Source organism: Ischnura elegans, chromosome 11, assembly GCF_921293095.1.
Source record: "Ischnura elegans chromosome 11, ioIscEleg1.1, whole genome shotgun sequence".
Classification (NCBI taxonomy): Eukaryota; Metazoa; Arthropoda; class Insecta; order Odonata; family Coenagrionidae; genus Ischnura; species Ischnura elegans.
The window spans coordinates 5,037,307-5,058,767 of NC_060256.1; the positions used below are offsets into that span (position 1 = coordinate 5,037,307).

Genomic DNA, 21,461 nt, shown 5'->3' on the forward strand with positions numbered 1-21,461 from the left:
ACCTGTATCGCAAGCGTGGCTGCCACCATCAATGACCGTCCACTTACAACCATTACCGAAGATGGAAATGATCTTGTGTCTCTCTCTCCATCCATGTTTTTAAGACGTACAATGCCTGGAGGTTTCCCTGAAGGAAATTTTGCCCAAGGACTGGAACAGAGCTACCGAAAAATGCAGAATATTCAAACCCAGCTGAAGGATCGTTTTCGCAAAGAGTACTTGTCCCTTCTCATCCAGAAGAAGAAGAAAGTTAACATTCGACCCACTGCTGTGGTGGGAGATGTGGTACTTGTTGGATGTGACAACAAGAAGAGGTTCGAGTGGCCCCTTGGGAAAATTGAGGAGCTCTACAGTGGAAAAGATGGGATCGTGAGGTCTGCAAAAATCAAGATTTATAGCGGAAAGGGGATTATCTACATCAATCGTCCCTTACAACGTCTGTACCTGCTGGAGATTTCTCAACAAAAAGGTGCAGCAATGTCGACGGCAACACCTATATTAGAAGAAACCTCGTCGACTTCAATGGAAAAGCCTGTCAAGAAGGCTGAGAACAAAGAGGAGTTTTTCATTACACGTGGTGGAAGAAAAATGAAAAAGCACTGGTTTGGAGGAATCATCACATGAACTTCTTATACAAATATTTGATTCATCAAGCTATTCTTTTGTGGATATAGTTCCCAACTAATTGTAAATAAGGTTAGGAATTAGAGGGAGGATGAAGAATCAACTTGAAATTATGAAAGTGAACTTGTTTATTTTAATTGCTATTTAATGTCAAGGATATGAATTTGTTGATTTAATCTTGCTACTAACAAAAAAACGGAACCCTGAATCAATCGGTCGAAACTTTAAATCTCTCTGTCGGGTAGGCGAGTGGATTTTACACAATCCTTGGAATCCTAAAGGAAATTGGGGTTCTTTATGATGACAGAAGAATCATCCACAGTTTATACAAAAACCAAGTAGCGGTGATAAAATCAGGGCCCAGCTGTGAAGAAGCAAGAATTAGGAAAGGAGTGCGACAAGGCTGTACATTGTCACCCGTAATTTTCGACGTTTACATTGAGAAAGCTATTAATGAAATCAAAGAAAAGGCATTGGGAGTGAATATCCATGGAGAAAAAATTAGCATGCTAAGATTTTCTGATGACATAGCCATTATAGCAGAAACAGAGAAGGATTTGAAAAATATTCTGGTTAATATGGGTAGGGTAATGTGTAAATATCAACTGGAAATAAGGGTGAAGAAAACCAAGATATTAGTATGCAGCAGATGAGAAGAAGTCAAGACTAACATTAAAATAGGGAAGCGAAAACTGATAGAATATACTGATAAACTGATGAATTCTGTTATTTGGGAAGCAAGATAACTAGTGACGGGAGAAGTAAGAAAGAAATCTTCAGCAGAATAGCCCAGACTAGAGCATTCCACCAAAAGAGAGACCTGCTGACAGCGGGAAACTTAAATATGGAAATAAAGAAACAATTTATAAGAATCTGCATCTGGAGTATGCTCCTATACAGAAGTGAGGCATGGACAATGACCGCAGCGAAGAAAGCAAGAATAGAGGCCTTCGAAATGTGGTGCTACAGAAGAATGTTGAAGATCAAATGGATCGACCGAGTTGGTAACGAGGAAGTCCTAAGAAGAGTAGGAGAGAGGAGAAGCCTCATGAAAACCTTAACAAGAAGACCGAACAACCTTGTAGGCCACATCCTGAGACATGATGGCCTGATGAAGACAATCATTGAAGGACAAACGGAAGGCAGGAATGTAAAAGTAAGACCTCGAACAAAATATATGAACATGTAAAGAGAGATGTGAAAGAGAAGAAATACGTAGGTGTGAAAAGATTAGCTGTTAGGAGAATAGAGTGGAGAGCTGTGTCAAACCAATCTTAGGATTGTTGACCAGTGATGATGATGATGATGATGAAGACTTCTGATAAAATGAAAGTTTACTCAGATGCAGACTGAGGCACAGAGAGAGCACATTTTATTAGACACAGCACGACTTTCTTCGACAATTTCATTGTTTTTTTCTTGATGGAGTAATAGGATAAGTACATATCCACCCTGTCAATACCTTTCATGCACTCATTGTATTTTAAAATTAAAGTAGGTTTTTTGATTGCCTGTCCTGTAACCCAATCTTTTACCATTGAGTTACCCATGCTGGCGTTATGAACAGTGCTAATCATTCTTACTTCTCTCTTGTCTTTGCAAACCACTGGTAACATCTCACCTTTACGAGAGAGCATGCTCTGTCCCTTTTTCAAAGTTTTTGCCTCACTCTTCAACGTGGGAGGGAGTCCCCGATTTGGTTCCACACACTTTCCCTTTATTATCTAAGAGCAGTTCTGCAATTTTCACACTATTATAATAGTTGTCTCCATAGACATGATGCCAAAGATTGAGATGTGGCTTCAAGAGAGACAAGATGGTTTGTTCTAATTTTTTCCCTCGGCTGAAAAAATTTCTAAATTATGTACAGTGAAACCTCTCTTAGCGACCACTCCTATCCAGCGACCACCCCTCCTAACGACCAGTGTTCTTCGGAACCGATTGTGATGCCCGTATAGTCAATGTTTTTATTACCCCTATTCAAAGACCACCCCTCACCCCGACCAAAGACCACCACTACCACGGGAATTTCCCTCCATTAGGCAACCAAGGAATTCTACTAGCCTGCTAGGAAAGTCTACATTGTAAGCAGCACCAGTTTATACCTGCACTTACCAGAACAATTCGGCCGTTGAGGATAATTACCCTCTTGTCACGGCAGGAGGAGTGGGTTCGTAGGCTTGACCCTTTCCGTAGGGGTTCTGTTTTGTATACAATGTATTTCCTTTTGCTCAAACATTTGTAAATTGTGAATCAGCGAGTCCTTTCGCGGGCAAAACTGCCACTTCATATTTAAGTCGTGGCAGTTTGCTTTGAGTGACGATATAAGAACAATCTCCGAGTCCAAAATGTCGAAGAGAGTTTGTTTGAGTTTAGAGGAAAGGGTTCAAGTTATTGAAGAACGAGATAAAGGTTCATCTGAAAGAAGGTTAGCGGATTTGTTTAAGTGTGGGAAAACCCAAATATACGGAATTTTAAAATCTAGGGAAGAAATTTTGAAAGAGTGGCAAAACAGTGACCGGAGCCGAGGAGTGAAAAGAAAGCGTCAAGAAAAATACGAAGGAATCAACTCTTCAGTTTTTGAGTGGTTTAAAGTCGCACGGTCGAAAAATATTGCTGTAAGTGGATCTTTAGTAAAAGAGAAGGCCTTGCAATTTGCTATAGAATTAGGAGATGAAGATTTCGTGGCTAGCAATGGCTGGCTTGAACGATTTCGTGTCAGGCATAGCATTACCTTCCATGGGATCTCTGGTGAATCTGGAGACGTAAGTGAAGAAGTGGTCTGTGATTGGAAGATGAGACTTCTAGCGATTATCAAAACCCGAAAACAGCAGCATGTGTTTAATATGGACGAAAGCGGACTTTTTTTTCCGTACTCTGCCATCTAAATCCCTGACACTTAAGTCAGAGCAGTGCAAGGGTGGAAAGCTGGCCAAGAACGATTGACCGTGTGTTTCTGTGTAAGCGCTGATGGAGAAAAAGAGGCACCCTTGGTGATTGGAAAATCTCTTCGGCCAAGATGCTTCAAGAATACTGATATGACAAAGTTGGGTATACCTTGGTATGCAAACAGTAAGGCATGGATGACTTCGAAGATTTTTGAGGATTGGCTGATGACCTTTGACAGAAAAATGAGACAGCAAAATCGAAATATTTTCCTGTTCCTGGACAATGCTAAATGTCACTCTCATCAAATAAAACTGACCAATGTCCACCTGCAGTTCTTCCCGCCCAATACCACATCAAAATTACAACCCCTGGACCAAGGCATTATCCAGGCATTCAAATTGAGGTACAGAAAGCGAATGATGCAACATTTGATTGCACGGATGGATGAAGTTGCCACCGCATCAGATTTAGCTAAGAAGATAACAGTGAGTGATGCTGTGTCATGGGTGCTTTCTGCATGGAAAGATGTTGAAAGTCGAACCATTGTGAGATGTTTTCAGAAGTGTGGTTTCTTCAATCCTGTCAACGAAGAAGCAATTGAAGAGACAACATCAGAGGATGTGGATGTTTTGGCTCGAGCTGCAGGGTTTGAGTACAGCCAAATGGTGACCGAGGAGGAAAACCACACCGATTGCGATTATGATTTCAGCGGTGATTGGGAGGACTGCATCATCAAAGAAGCAAAAGGTAGGATTTTTAATAACCAATATTACCTCAATTATTGTAGTACGTATTTAAAAATAACATCATGCATTATTTCATATCTATCATCTCTGTTTTTCTTATCTCTTTTTCGATGATATTGTATTTTAAGGAACCATTACTGAAGATGAAGATGACTCAGACATTGTGCCAAACGAAGAACCAAGATTAAGCCCTCAAGAGACACTTTCATTAATAGAAAAGTGTCACAATTCAATGAAAAGTGCAGATTTCAACAGTGAGAAAATCAATGAACTGTTTACAGAACGAAAATATGTGTTGGAAACTGAAATCGCAAAAAAAAGTGCAAGGACCTAAAGCAAAAACTTCTATATGACAGTTTTTTTCGTCTCAAAGTGATGTTTTCTCCTCAATACTGTGATGTATGCTTAAAGTCATTATTCATAAGAGTGGACGTTATTAATAAATATGTATGTATTTGATTTATGCTATAGTTCCTGCGGCTTTGACACTGTTTGTTTTACTTCTCATAGGCTCCAAAGTGAGATTTAACTTCCTTGGCCAGAGTGACAAATATTTTTCTCAAAATTCAGCTTAATACAGCTATATATGTTATGGTATATGCGTATAATATTTAAATTTATACAGTACACATGATAAAAAATAAAGAGGTAATCATCTCTACTGTAGATTGCTGTTAATGCAAATGTTCCTGTGCGATGTACTACATTACTTTGTAGTGAGAAAATATTTGATATTAATTAAATTACTAACTGTGTAAAATTGATCAGCAATTAAAAACTATCACTGAATAAAACGCGATTTATGTTGCTTGAAGTGAAGCGTGAACTCAGTAGTTACCTATCTTTTGTAAATCTGCTCCCTTGAAATTATGCAGTCAGAAACACACCTGCACCCCCTTTGAACGACCACCCCTCTTAACGACCATTTTTCAGTGGAACCGTCAGTGGTCGCTTAATACAGGTTTCACTGTACTAATGTAGCCAGAATCACTTTCACAAACCATTCGAACTAGTAACCCATATTTTACAATTTTTGCTGGATTATAGGTCTTGATTTTCAATCTTCCTCTCCATGGCTTCATCAAGTGATGATTCCTGCTTTGGTTCATAAACATTTTTAAATTTTTCAACTAAGTATTCCACGGTGGGTCTTATTTTATATAATCCATTCAAAGTATCAAAGAATGCTTTGTTATCACTAAAATGCCAAGCTTTCTGTACCTGCTCAAATCTGTTTTGCGTCGGTAGCTCTCTAAATATTTTTGTTTCGATGAAAGGATCTGTACTTCAATACTCCTTCAGTGTATCTTTCCTCACCTGACCTATCAGAATAAAAATAGAAAAGAATTTTTTCATTTCAGCCATGGTTATGTTTGACCACTTCCCTGTTTTTGGCGATTCTTTGTATTTATGCTTATTTTGACAGTAAAATAAATTGGATTGATGGCACATCGTTTCAAAAAAATCATTACCAAGAAATAGCGAGACTACGTCTAGGATATTAGTGGAATTCTCTGGTAATCGCTTCACTCCAGGTTGGCCCAAAAATTGCTCTATATGTCTCTCAAATCTATTTTTTCCCATGAAGTAGAACTTCATGCCAAAGTATTGTCTTCATTTTCACTCGCATCGGAGTCACTTGACTGATAACTAGAGGAATAGATTTTCTAGTTTTCACATTCACCACAACATTAGAATCGCTTTCATTTTCGTCGCTCTCTTCGTCATACCCTAATGGTACATCTGGCAAATCATCAGCACACAAGTCTAACAAAATTTGTTCTTCATCCTAAGTGTTGACCTTCCAATGTGATGCCATAATATGGAATATTCTTATGAGTGGTTTTTAGAGCACAAATGCGAGCATATCTTCAAGTGAGATAAACTGACAACAAATGCACTATTCAATGGGACTCGGGGAAACACCAACTGCTCTAGACACATTGGGAGAGGAAACTAACCCAGAGGCAAGAAACAAGTAAGAGAGCATCGTCTTCCTCCATGGCATGGACGAAAAGAACTGGGGGCCTCATTGTGAGTCCCCCAGTTCCTTTTGTCGAGAATGTTTATGTTGACGGAGCAGAGCAGTCCACTTGCTGAGTGTGCATCTCGAAGAAGCAGCGATGCAGATAAGGGTCAAACTCGCCAGATAAAACAAGGCCATGTGGATAAACTCTTCGGAAATAATGAGCCAAGTGTGTGGGGTAACTCAAGGAAAAAGATTAAATAAGATGCCAACACTGGTAAGAAGAGGAACGCCGATTCTGGGTGGAGGTGTTGACACTGGAAATATGTGCCTATTAGAGCGTAATGCCTTTGGTTTAAACATGGTTAAAAAGCTAATGTTTAGAATATAACTTTACCCAATCAAACGCTATGATGCATCAATTTATTATGAATAATGAACAACAAATGAAAAGGTACTAACAAATAAGTACTCTACGCTTTAAAATTGTTTAGGTTGACGTGCCTAAATGATGAGAATCTTCGTCATCCATCCGGAACGTTTGGGAAAAAAAATGATGAGAATTCTTGCCATCTGTACGCAATGTGTTAAGCCTAAATTTTTTCCATAAAAATCATTTAAAAAATTTATGTATTCTCTTGTCATATGAACAAAGAAAGTACGGTAAGGTACAAAATTATGGCATAAGAAGGTACGAGCGATGCTGCGGTCCACTCCAATGACGCAGCTGCACCGAGTCGGAAGGCTTCCATGGCTGATGCAAAGGCACATACCTCGACTACTATAGTGGTTGACTGCTGCGTATACAAAAGCTGAAACTCCTAGGCTAAGCCATCTCCTAGGAAACTCCTAGACTAAGGAATGACTCTGACTTTGAAAACGATGTTATTACATGAGTTTCATGATAGCACTTCCTCTTAGCAGATTTCTGAACTTACTAGCCTCAACAGCTCTGTGACCGAAACTACTCGTCTCGACATTCGTTATGCTACTACAAGCACTCGAGTTGAGTACCAAATACTCAACTTGAATTTTTAAATACTTGCACATTCCTAGTAATTTTACTTTATTTTCCTCATCATACCTATTAAAGTAATTTATAAGCATTGCAATGTTTTATCAGATGGTTTATCAAAGGTTGAAATATTCTGAAATTATGTTCAAAAGCATAGAAAAGCATTGTTCAAATAATCTGGATTTGAATTTGTTCAAATAATTCGAATTTTTATTATTGAGCTTTAAAATCTGATTCGATAAGTTTTGGCATTTAGGAATAGTTTTCACCCCTAAAAAATAGAAAGCGCTCATCAGCATAATATAGATTTTAAAGTAGATTAGCCTAATCTCAATTGTTTATTCTATTTGATTCAATTTGAAAATATTGCAAGGTTTTGCAATTTTTTGTGGTTCATTTCCTGGACTACTGACTAGATCTCATTGGATTTATTTCCTTCCAACAGAACAGATCCCCAGATACACCTATGTATATCACTCACTGAGGAGACTGTGGACCCTCTTCCACTCCTCCGGATTCTCTGCAATCCGTAGCATCAGCTCTAAGAGGTCCTCGTCCTTCTTAGGGTCTTCAGGATCCATGAGCTGCGAAAGCCGCATGAAGAAGCAAAACAGCTATTATACCATAAATGTATTTTCATCATTCATTTGCCATAGACTGGTTAACTAAAATACTCAAAATATTTTTACATAAAAGCAAGGGTTGTATCTGATGGCAACAACGTCAAAGCAGAAGTTTATCTCACAGTAATAACCACTAAAAATACCATAAAAAAATAAAAGGAATCATGAGAATAGCTCCAAGAAAATGAAAGAAATTAGTACGTAAAACTTGCTTATAACGATCTTGCAACTAACGAAGTCCCTCCCATAATGAGTCGAGTTCCTGGTTTTCCTTGGTTTATCCTATGATCATCAATGTTAATCTCCCTGCATACAACAGGATCGGATGATACGAAATCCTTGCTATATCACAATCTTCTTTGGTCCCTAGGGGAATCGTTTCCTCTTTCATAAAGAAATTATGGCCATGTTAGCTACTAAACCATTCCTTACCTTATCATTACATAGTTCTTTTAACTTATGGCAATCATCACATAGGCAGTTCTACTATTGATCTTCTGAATTGAACTGAACTGAATACCTCATAAATCCAGGGGCATATTTACCAGTACGCCAACTACGCCATGGTATAGGGCAGCACCTCCCAAGGGGCGGCATACAGTCCCAGAATTTTTATTTCTTCAGTTTTTTCAATTTTTTTTTTAAACCGTTTCCTTACAGAATGCAAACATATTGATTCATTTTGCCGCATGTTTTCTTTTTTAGAAAAATGCTTCACTTTAGTTAACCAGGAGTGCGAGTCATGTGTTTACATTAGTCATTGTCTTCCAAATAATCACTCTATTCCTTTTTTCGCTAGTTCCTGTCGTTATAGGCACGAGGACCTCATGGAAACATTGAATTTGGTTCGCATTATTCAAACAAAAGCTCAGAATTGTGAAAATTGTGTGTCTTTGTGAAGGTGTCAAGATTTGCGTTTCATTTTGTGAATATATGCTTATCGATATGAGATACTGTGTGGAGCTCAATGTAAGAAGTCACAACAAGCGAAAAAATATGCTCAGAAAGAAGTTCTCGAAAAAATAGTAAAATTAATTTCTTGGGTTCAAAAAAAAAAATGAGATAGATTTCCAGAAAATGCAGATTCTATTGAAGAAGTAGTGAATGTCGAAAGGAATAATATAATAATAATAATAATAATGTCTTTATTTATCTGTAGCACAATAATAATTGTGGTAGATTTCGTCAATTAATACACCTCATGTGAGGACACAGTAGTAAGAAATACCCTGGATTTAAGAGGCGGCAGAATGTATGTACATATACAATAAAAAGAAGAGAGAAATTATACAATTTGAATCAAAGTGCAAAAGTACATTTAAAAGGTAATAGTGGAGAAATCAATTTCCTCCAGTGAGTATATGGGTTTAGATAGTGGGAATTTATTTAGGGCCCTGTGGAAGATATTGTAGTCTACCGTTCCTGCTGAGTTGGGCAACATGTTGAAGTACTTAATTGCCTGGTTCTCATAGTTAAAAGACTTGACCAGCCTACATTGAGGCATATCTAATTTACCCTTTGCTCGAGTATCATAGGTTATGTACATCAGCTCTTGTGAAGTACAATTGCAAATTTCCCTTGTAGAACAACAGAATATGAAATACATATAGTCTGTATAGACAGTCATAATGCTTAATTCGACAAAAAGTGGTTTACAATGTTCTGTACACCCAGAGTTAGAGATAATTCGAACCACCTTCTTTTGAAGTATTTACAAAAGTTTTACATCGTAAGTGTGCCCCCAATATTTCCTTTTGTAAGGTGAGATTGAAAGAATGCATAATAAGCATAGAGAAGATAGTCCTTAGTCACACAGCACATTAGCTTCCTAATTAAGTTCCGGGCTCGGGCAAGTTTTTTCATAATGTTAAAAATATGCTAACTCCAGGTTAGTTTGGGATCAAGGTGAAAGCCAAATATTTTAACAACTTCATTGTCAGGTGTATTTTGTTGAAGAGATCAGGTTAAGAAGACATAAATTCAAGTTCAACCCCTATGAAATCCGTAATAGGTCAGCTTCTACAGAAGCATTTTGTGATCTACACAGTCAAATGCAGATGAAAGATCACAAAAAAACACAAAAGTGACAAACTTTGTTTCATTTGAAATTCATTAATTATATGCTTAATTACACTGTGTACTTTTTGAGTTGTATTTTTACCAGCGGGAAACCCAAATTGGGATGTTGTTGTTAGATATTGAGATTTGAAGTGGTTCACTATTTGAGTGCAAGCAACAGTTTCAAAAATATTAGCAAAGACTGGGATAATGGAAATTGGATGGTAGCTACTTGGCAGGTTTCTATCACCATGCTTGTATACTGGGATAACCTTTGTGTATTTGAGGCTGTCTGGGAAATTTCCTGACTTTAAGCATGAATTTATCACTATTGCTAAAGGGTATACTATTCAGTGTATAATAGACTTAATTAAGTTGCTAGAAAGACCAAATATATCCTTGCTGTTGGAGTTATTAATCCATTTACGGCCAAAGGTGCAAAACGCACCTTTTTTTTTAGTTAGTTCGTAAAAAAATATCCGTTATTTAATAGTTTTTCCTTGGTAAATGATTCATTAGATGAAAACTTATTTTTAAAACCATTTTCTTTAAAAAATTTGACATGATTATTTAGTTATAAATTTTCAAGTTTACTTAATTTTTTTTCTCATCAAGGACTATCAACTTAATATTTTTTTACTAATTATTATTTACTACTATTATTAATTATTTGGTTAATCAATTTAGTCACTGTTGGGTTTTAAAAACCATAAAATGTATTTTCTTATTTTATTGGTCTCACAGCTGTCGTCTTTTAAATGTGGCTTCATTTAGTTATTGCGTAGTAATGAGCAGCTTGATTCCCCGCCACGAGAACTATCGGTTTTTAACTGTGTGTAATATAGTTTCTCAAACAGCGCTGGTCATTCAGAAAAGGTTCACTGCTATGTACACATCAATGGATCTTACCATCCAACTCTAGAAGAAAGCTTCAAGAAGTAAGTCTCACTGGTCTTTATGCATTCGTTAGGTACGACGGGTGTAACTGGGTGATCCCACAGCCTCAAGATCAACGTTTCAGGCAATGTAGCAGTGAAAAAAATCATCTTTTTAATTTCATCAAATTTTCCGAAGCTACTGTAGATGGATAATAAAAGGAGGCGTGTGTCCACCCAAGATATCTTTACCACTATAGATGAAAACCTGGATTCTGTGGATGACGCCACGGATGTTGTCTAAATACCGTCAGACGTTAGGAACTCACTGATGAAGAAGATATCGATGATAAAATTTGAACTTCGAAGTGGATTAACAATGACATCGCGGTAACATTGGAAACACATCGAGGCGATGGCATATTGGAGCACCGGCTGAGTGCACAAGAAGAAGAAGGAAAACCATCAGTATGCTAAAAAAGATATCCAGTCGTCTGATAAAAGGGACCAATGGAAAAAGGATATTGATGCTAAGTTTTTGTGTTGCCCAATATCTAAAGAGAAGGAATATGACGAAAAAATAAGACCTGAATTTTGAGGTATGTCTCTATCTGACATTTTCCTCCTGTTTCTTAATGACGAGGTTTGGGAGGAAATGGTATATTTTCCAAAAAAAGTTTTTCTGATAGCAATAAGCATAAGTTACAATTAGTATCGCAGACTTGAAAAGGTTCTTGAGATTTGGATTCTCTCTGGGAATCATGCGCTCCCGCAGCAGGACTTGTACTTCTCTAAAGATATTATAAAGATAAATGGGTGGAATTAGTTCGTCGAACTATGAGTAGAAAGAGATAAAGGAAAATATTCACCTTTTTTCTCGACAAATCGGAGGAATTTGCAAAGCTGAGACCAATATGTATTCACTATGGTGAATGCTAATTTTTTGCTCTTTGGAATTTTTTCTCATAACCTTTCTATAGATGAGCAAATGGTTCTTTATTTTGGATATGCCACTCAGCAAAAATGTTGATAAAAAATAAACAGGTTTGATTGGGGTTCAAATTATGGTGCCTTTGCACTTCAGATGGTTACCTCATCCAATTTTTTTTCATATTGAGGGGCTAAATAAATCAAAGCCTCATGGCTTGAAGGTAGGATTAGGAGCCTTCATTGTTTCACATTTCTTGAAAATAATTCCCAACATTACTCAGCATCGGTTATTTTTTGCAACTTCTCTTATGCATTCCAAGCACTGAAGGAAAGGTGATCCTTTGCAATTTGAGCCATGCGGGAAAATAAAACTCGAAAGTGCCTGCTTAAAGACTCTAAAACTCTTGGAAAAAACCTCGAGGCTCAATTGATTATGCCTCTGATGAGGAATCTGAATACTTCGCGGTCAAATAGAATGAAACCTCTGTTGTAATCGTGACCAGAAATACATAGCCAATTTACCATTTGAAAGAAAAGACAAGGTTTTTCAAACTAGTGTGCAGGATCTATGAGTAGGGATGTTGGCCGGAAGATTTTGTGAAGACAGTTTTAATTCCGCTTCCAAAAAAGAAGAAAGCTGTGGAATGCGGCAATTATAGGACTATCAGCCTAATATCGCATGCGGCGAAAGTGGTACTGAGGATATTGAACAGACGAATGGAGGCGAGGGCAAACGAATATTTGGGCGAAGATCAGTTTGGTTTCAGAAAAGGGAAGTCAACTTGTGATGCGATAGCAATAATGAGGTCCATCGTGGAGAGGAGGCTAGAATATGACCAGGACGTATATGCGTGTTTCGTGGATTTTGAAAAAGCGTTTGATAGGGTGAACTGGGTGAAGTTAATGGATATTCTCAAGAGAATGGGTGTAGATTGGAGGGATAGACGACTGATTCATAATCTGTATATGGCCCAGACTCCGCAAGTGAGGATAGCGGATGGAGAATCTGGGTGGGCAAGCATTGGCCGAGGTGTGATGCAAGGCTGTCCTCTATCGCTGCTGCTCTTTAACATGTACGCTGAAGAGATGGTAAGGGAAGCGTGGGATGAGTTAGAAGCTGGGATAAAAGTGGGAGGAATGATGTTCAAATCAGTGAGATTCGCGGATGACCAAGTGTTGATCAGCCAGTCAGCGAGGGGGCTTCAGGCTCTAGTGGATGCGTTATACGAACGTTGCAAGGAGTATGGGATGAGGATTAATCACAAGAAAACTAAGTTTATGCGGTTTTGTAAAGCATCACAAGCGAGGAATGTGAGACTCAAGATAAAGGTGGGTGGTGAAAAACTTGAGCAGGTTGAGCAATTCAACTATTTAGGCAGTACGTTAGAGGAAAACGGATACAGAAGTAAGGACATCAGGAAGAGAATAGCATTAGCGAAGGAGGCGTTCATGAGCAGGAAGGAGCTTCTGAGAGGATCGTTGTGTAAGAGTTTAAACAAAAGGCTGGTGAAGAGTTTGGTTCGGAGTGTAGCTCTCTACGGTGCGGAAACGTGGACACTGAGGAGAGAAGACGAGAGAAGATTGGAGGCATTTGAGATGTGGGTATGGAGAAGAATGGAGAGGGTGAAATGGACGGAGAGGAAAAGGAACGACGTAGTGCTGGATATGGTTTGTGAGGAGAGGCAGCTTTTAGATGAGATACGCAGGACACAGAAGGTATGGATGGAGTTAGTGCTTAGTGGTGAGGGGATGCTGAAAATGGTGTTGGAAGGTAGAATGTTAGGGAAACGAGGGAGGGGAGGGAAAAGAATAGGATTTTTAGATAGATTGAAAGAGAGTAGGCCTTACAGTGAATTAAAGAAGGCAGTGCTAGAAGGAAAGGGAGGCTCCCAGATCGTTTCTCGAATACTCCATGGAAACCTACCTTAATCGGTAGAATACTATAATAATAATAATAATATGATGCTAACGTTAACGTCAATCAAAGATGACCGATTCAGTATTGGCAATCACTAAGAAATACATGCAGAAGGACCATAATTCTGAAAAAATGCAAACCTTCATGTAAATCTTTATTAGCAGACAGTAAAAAAGATAATTCAGGAGATACTATCGAGAAAAAGGTGCAGGTAATGTAATAGGCACAATGCATATTTTTGGGTAAAATGTAATGTGCCCTAATATCCAAATAATTTTCATAAATAAAAGGGTTTTGTTAAAGTATGAACGGTTACTTAATGATTTTAAAAACTAATTTAGGCGTATTTTATGTGTTTATAAATAAAACAGTGGAAAAGAAAACGATTTTAGTTTTTCAAGGCATGTTAACCGAAGTACCCACATTCCGCCAAAGGTGCGAAATCGCACCATTATTTTTCTGGTACGTATAAATTTTTCAGAGCCTCAAATTATTCAAAATCTCTTTTGTAGTATCTATTAAGACTAAATATGGTGATAAATTTAAAAACTTCTACCGATTATTAGCCTTGGCCATTAATGGGTAAAAGGCTTTTACAGTTCTAATTATTTCCAACTGGGAAGTTTCCCACCACTGAAAGGGAGTACAATTGATACGGAAATTCTGAAGGAGTTGGATAGAAGTTGCAGTACTGTCACCATTACCAGCCACAATGTTTTCCACAGAATTTATAAATGATGCATTGAGAACATGAGCCTCGAGTGGGTCATTCTTGTGGTCAGCCATCATCCCAGTTTCCTTCTCAATGACTGACCAGGCTGCCTTGCATTTATTAGCAGGATTAGTTATGAAGTAATCACTGGAGTTACATTTAGCCTTCTTTAATTCATCATAATATTCCTCTTTGAGTTTAATGCACTGATTTTTGAGAACAACAGGGAATGAATCTATTTTGGCAAGCACGGATCAATGTAACATATCTCCCAGGAGCGGCAGACATCGACTAGCGTAGGGCGGTAAATGGGGTTAATACGCCCCTGCATAAATCATTCCAAGTGAGAAATATCACCCTCATAAAGTCAACCTGATAATGAATGAGTATGATGCAAATGGAAAAACCTGTCCCAATCTCAACCTTTTGTAAGGCTTAGAAATGAATTAAATAGTAATGCATACATATGTGAAACAATTAAATCACTTGTTACTGTTGCGGTGAGTGTGAATATTTCAAAAAGAATCGCACAGCAGGAAAAGAGTTGGAAAACAAAATCCTATTGAATTCTTCACACTTCTTCAGCTGAAGACTGCAGGAAAGAGGAGATGGAGTTCCTTCCCATTAATTCTGAAGATTTTAATCAAGTTTAATAAAAACTGATGAATCTGTCAGTATGTCATTCAGAAACTCAATCATAATGGCTAAACGATTTTTGAATTCCAAATAAAGCACGCAGGTACATGTATGTAAATTTGAGGATTATTAACTAAGTGTGATGTATATGGTGTGACGTATCCTGGTCAAACATAAAGAAAATTTTAGCACAGAAGTAGAGCACATGAGACATGATATAAATATTGGCAGAAAATCAAATTTTGTAGAAAATTGATGTATTTTAAAGATTATAATTTTGGAATTTTGTATGCAAATGGCAATGGTGCAAAATTGAATTTTTTTAATACCAATTAATGGAAATGCATGATAAAAGCTACCTGCAGTTTAATGAAAGGGTAGTAATGGTGAACATAGATACTAAACCCGTAGCTACTGTAGTAGTGCAGGTTTACGTGCCTACGCAAGATTATGGAGATGAAGATGTAGAAGATGTCTACCAAGATATAGGCGAAGAGAGCATTCCACCAAAGGAAAGACCTGCTTACAGTGGAAAACTTAAATATGGAAGTAAAGAAACAATTTATAAGAACCTACATTTTGAGTATGCTCCTATACAGAAGTGAGGCATGAACAATGACTGCAGCGGAGAAAGCAAGGATAGAGGCCTTCGAAATGCGGTGCTACAGAAGAATGTTGAAGATCAAATGGATCGACCGAGTTAGTAACGAGGAAGTCCTAAGAAGAGTAGGAGAGAGGAGAAGCCTCATGAAAACCTTAACAAGAAGACCGAACAACCTTGTAGGCCACATCCTGAGACATGATGGCCTGATGAAGACAATCGTCGAGGGACAAGTGGAAAGCAGGAACGGATAAGGTAGACCTCGAACAAAATATATGGAACAAGTAAAGAAGGATGTGAAAGAGAAGAAATATGTAGGTGTAAAAAGATGGGAGAATTGAGTGGAGAGCTGCGTCAAACCAATCCTACGATTGTTGACCAGTGATGATGAGAAATTTTCAATGGCCACCATGTTTTATGCAATGACAATGTGTTCCTGGGGGCCTATTAAGATATTCTCACCACAGGCAGATGAAACGACGGCCCACGATGGGCTTACCGGGATGCTCTCCCATTGGCCGGTCTATAAGCCTCTCCTCTCTAATCTCCTCCCAGTCTGTCCTACATAATGAATATCACAATTATTACACTTTAGCAAGTATACATCACTTTTGTTTTTTAGGCTATAAATGTCTTTAGAATTACATAATCGTTTCTCCATTGTTGCCAGAGTATACAAGGCGACTCTAGCTTTGTCTTTGGGAATTATTTTCTTCAGATTGTACGATAATTTAGCAGCAAATGGCAGTTTTACCCAACGGTACGGTACATTGCTCTGAATGGCAGAGAGGTTAGTGTCTGCATGGCTTTTTTGTATATTGAGCACTCCAGTAGCTTGTCAATACATGAAGAATTGAAGCCATCATCAAAACCATAGCTATCCGTAGTGGAGGAGATTGGAAGATCGAGAGACTGGGAGGAGATTTAAAGATTGAGTGATTTAAAATAGGAATAGTTTTATCAATTATGATGAAAAATCATGTTTTGCTAAACATTTGAACTATTGTAAACATTTTAGTAACTTTGATTTTGATATTTTACATTGCATAGACAAAGGGCAAAAGCTGGACTTTTACGAGGAATTTGAAATTGTTAAGAGCCGACATTATATCTGCATTTATTCAGGGTTTTCTTCTGCGTCAGCTTGTTTGTGGACAACAGTTTCGCTGGCCATCCTGCCAGCATCTTCTGGTCGAAGGCGTCGGTTGTTGGTTTCTGCCTCGCTTATATACTGTAGGTTGGATGGGAGCTGCACTGTGATTGGCTCTCAGACTGGGCGCTTCTCTCTGATTGGCTCTCCCTTTGATGACCCTTTTCCACGCGCTGTTAAGGAAGTAGGTATCCATCTTCTCTATTGAAATTCAATGGTGTTTTCTTGAATTTCTATTGCTTCCCTGATTTGACAAGGGAAGTATCGGCACTCCTTAACTAAAAGTTTCTTTTCCTCAAATTTGATGTCGTGGCTGTATCATATATAATAATATTGTAAGCATTGCAAACAATTTGTATTTCATCATTGCACTTTTAGCTTGCCAGATGTTTTTTTTTGTATTTGTGCTGCCACCTATAGTAGAATAAAAAGAGTCAGTCGAGTGGTTGTTCTCACATGATAAAGTGTATTTGTTCGCATTCTATTTACCCTGTAGTTAATAGCCAGTGAAGGGCCATTGGGGGGTATTGATTCAGCAGAAAAATAACGACAGGTTATGGGCTACCAGTTTACGTGACTGCGGTAGTATGTAGTATGCTGAAAGTGAGTAGCGAACTAATTAAGTGCGGAGCAACCGGTGTTTCATTTCAACATGGCGTCCATGACAGCGAATATGGAATCAACGAAGGATGATATATTCAAAGGCCCAAAATTGACTGGAGAGAATTAACATGCATGGAAGACGAGAGTAAAAGGCATATGTTTACGCGCTGGATGTTGGGAGGCTGTCGTTGGTTGGAACTCAGAAGCCAACAATAATGCAGAAAATAACTGGCATACTAGGTTGAATGACATGGCAACAGGTATTTTCTATTCCATATTCGTATTTGGATGATATCAGCAGATTTGAGACCCAGAAGCAAATCTGGAAGTTGTTGGAGGATCTTTCTATAGATTACGGACTTCTTGACCAATCAATTTTTCTTACAGAACCATGCACTATGCATAAGAATGATAATATGAGTGTGCATGACTACTTCAGTTCTATAGGTGAATTATTTAAGAAATTGAAGAAGTGTGGCTTTGCATTATCAGATGGACAAGTAGCAGCGTTTTGCATTAGAGGATTACCAACAGAAAAGTTTGAAGGCTTCATTAGAAGCTTAGAAAGAGAGCTTGACAATGGAGAATTAACAGCAGTTAAAGTGAAAGCATAACTTTTACAAGAAGAGAAAAGATGTAAAGCAGACATGTCAGTTAATCAGCATCATGCTCTGAAAGCCAGCAAACGAGAAGAGATCAAAGGAGTGCAATAAAGTTAATTCCGCTAGAAAGAATGCAGATCGGCAGCAAAATAAGCAAACCGGTAGTGAGTACTAGCAGGAGAAGAAATATATGTATCAGGTTTTGTGATGCATGCGGATCGTCGACCCACATTAGTACAGCTTGCCCCAAAATCGCTGAAGAATGAGAAAGGCAGGATAAGTTGAGCCAGAAAACGTATCTGGAGAAAACTGCAAATGCATCGGTGGTGAAGCGGCCGTACACAGCTCCTTACACTAGGCAGAGTGGCGACGATGAAAGTCCAGGTGTATGGATATTAGACGGCGGCGCTTCGGATCACATGACCCCAAGGAGAGACTTGTTTACTGAGTTTTCATCTATGAGTGGTGAAGTTATTGTTGGGGATGGAGCACCATTAGAAATTGAAGGGAAAGGAACTGTTCGCCTCAGGATATCTGAAGAGTGTGGTGGATGGGACATTGATTTGTGTGAAATGCTATTTGTTCCACAGCTCCAAGATAATCTCGTCTCACAGGGAACTCTGGAAGGAAAAGGTTTGAAAATCGTTGCATATCAAGGAGTAGCAACTACATACAGAAGTGACCAATCTTTAATCAAAGCACTCAGGGTTGGACATTTGTATTATGTGACGACGGTTGAAGGTATGTCAATCCAAAGTATAAAGGACCAATTCAATGAAAACCAAAGGAAGGCCACTCGAGTCTCATTTTCTTTGTGGCATGATAGATTAGGACATTTTGAAGCCATCGATTAGATACCAGTTATAAATGCAGGAAAACTGCCAGATAAGTGTGATACTTGTGTTGCAGGCAAAATGATAAGGCTGAAGTTTCCAAAGAATGAAGGACGGAAAGCAAAGGATCCACTAGAAAGAATTCATTCCGACGTAGCAGGACCAATCACACCAGCATCGACTGGAGGAAACAGGTATTATACTACATTTATTGATGAGATGTCGCAGTATATAACAGTTGAACCAATGAAAAGAAAGAGTGAAGTCATGGAGAACTTTGAGAGATTTCAGAAGAAGGTAGAGACATTCCAATAGAAGAGCATCAAGGAATTACAGTCTGACAACGGAGGAGAATGTATTGCAAGATCATTCCAAGAACATCTGCATAAGAGCGGAATCCATCAAAGACTATCTGCACCATACTCTACATACACACATACAGAATGGTTTATCAGAAGGTGCAATCTGACTTTAATGAATGTTGCTCGATGCCTTCTGTTTCAATCAGGTGCCCCTCATTCCTTTTGGGCAGAAATTTAAAAAATCGCTAATAAGCTAAATTAAACGAATGGGGATGAGTTGCAACAGTGATTTCTAAAGTTATAGGGCAGAAAAAAAATTAGCCTTCACTTGCTCTTGAACCCAGGAACTACACATTAGAGGATCATGAACTAGTGATTTAACAAACTCGGCTATCGAGGTACTTGATAGGGTTAGCTTCTTAAGGGAGCTTATACTACAAAATCTTAAGATGAGAATCGCACCCGGGCCTATGTGGAAGAAAGCTGTGACTTTTTTCTACGACACCTATTTCGTTTCAGAAAATAAGATCGGCATTCAAATACTGAACATCACTCTAGCAATGTCTCATTGTCAGCCACACAAATAGGTTACATCCTAAAACGTGAATGGAAGAACTTCTAAATGAGCTTTTTTCACACAATTATAGAAACTATTGTGTACAGTGGCGTAGTCAGGAATTTCGTTTGGGGGGGCCCAAAACCAGGTGGGAAAAGTTTTGAAAAACAGGATAGTATACTTGTTTGAATAAGTTGAATCCCAATGCTTATAAGCATTGGGATTCAACTTATTCAAACACTTTTCATAATTGAAAAAAACTTCAATAGTCAAAGAAATATTTTTTTAATTCATTATTTTTCAATATTTTGATTTCTTTTATGATGGAAAATGATTGTGTTTTTATACTTCGGGGGGGCGGAGGGTCCGAACCCTCCAGACCCCACCCCTGGCTACGCCACTGAATATGTATATTATTGTTTTCCTTAAGGAAATTTTAAAGATTAGTTGTGTAGCCCGTCTATCTTTGCTTACAAAGACTGCTTACGTTCTTGTACGGAACTCAATACTCTAGCAGGTGAAAGTAGCTGAGGAGACACTTTCAGGATATGTTTTCCTCAGTTATAAATGCTAAGTCCCAAGGAAGGGTAGACTAAGGATTTTTCTCTCCTTCCCTTACCCTTAATGGTGGGTAGAGGAAGGGTACACGGATGGTAAGGGAAGGAGTTCCAAGGAAGGGTACACGAAGGATTTTTCTATCCTTCCCTTACCCTTAATGGTGGGTAGGGCGTGGGTTGTGCAAGGGTAACTACCCACCATGAAGGATGCTACCCTTCCTGTACCCACAATGGTGGGGTTTATTTTTATCAGGGACCAATGGTCTTGGGAGAGCCTCCTGACCCACCAGATGCAGCACAGGAGATGCCTGAACCGGGGGAGGCAGTTCCTCGCGGGTCTGATTGACTTAGGAAAGAGACTGAGTGTTCACATTGCAAACTAGTTAATTGCAAAAACTTAAGTGATGTTCCAAAGACAGCACAGGAAGCATTGAAGGGACCTGAAGCTGAGCAGTGGAGACAAGCTATGGAAGCAGAACTTGATAACATGCAGCAGCAAGGAACATGGGAGATTGTGAAGCAACCTAGAGATCGCAATGTAATTGGTAGTAAGTGGGTTTTTGCGAAGAAAAGGGATCAAGAAGGCAATGTGGTGAAGTTTAAAGCAAGGTTGGTAGCCCAAGGTTTTAGTCAAATCCATGGCATTGATTACACTGAAACTTTTAGCCCAGTGATACGTAAGAAAACTATTAGAGTTCTCATGGCCATTGCTATCGAGAATGATTGGCTAATGAAACAATATGATGTGGTAGGAGCTTATTTAAACAGCCCCTTAGAAGTCACTGTGTTCATGGAGCAGGCCCCTTGCATGAGTAAATCAGGTATGGATCCAGATAATTTTGTGCACAAAGTATTAAAAAGTGTTTATGGTCTCAAACAAGCAGGTAGAAATTGGAAAAGTTTTTTGAAGGATTGTTTGTTGAAGACTGGACTGAATAAGTGTAAGACTGACCCTTGTGTGTGATTTATTTATTTATATCACACCAAAAACAGCACAAAGGCCTTACATTGGGCTTATAAACAAAATAAATTATACAATTATAATTAATAAACATGCAAAAAAATAATACCATAAATAACAATCATTTTCAACGCATGCAATACCTACAAAAGTCAGTGTCAAAAAGATAGACTTTTCACTTGGTTATTAAAATTGGAGCGGGAGGCAAAGATGTCAAGAGAGGAAGAAGTATTGGAGATTGAAATGAAAAGAGAAGGTAGGCAGAAAAAGAGGGATCTATGAGATAATGCCAGTGAAATTTCTA

At 38.4% G+C, this 21,461-nt stretch overlaps 1 protein-coding gene across 4 annotated transcripts in view; it reads right to left on the reverse strand.

The window, feature by feature from the left end:
- LOC124168473 (nucleolin-like) overlaps positions 1-21,461 on the reverse strand; it is an 817,942-nt gene that overhangs the window by 33,603 nt on the left and 762,878 nt on the right. For 3 of the 4 annotated variants that reach the window (XM_046546745.1, XM_046546742.1, XM_046546744.1), the window contains one exon: positions 7,722-7,824. The exons of the other annotated variant lie outside the window; for it this stretch is intronic. In XM_046546745.1, the coding sequence (XP_046402701.1) occupies positions 7,722-7,824 (103 nt within the window). The remainder of the gene's footprint in view (positions 1-7,721; positions 7,825-21,461) is intronic. 4 annotated transcript variants of the gene reach the window in all.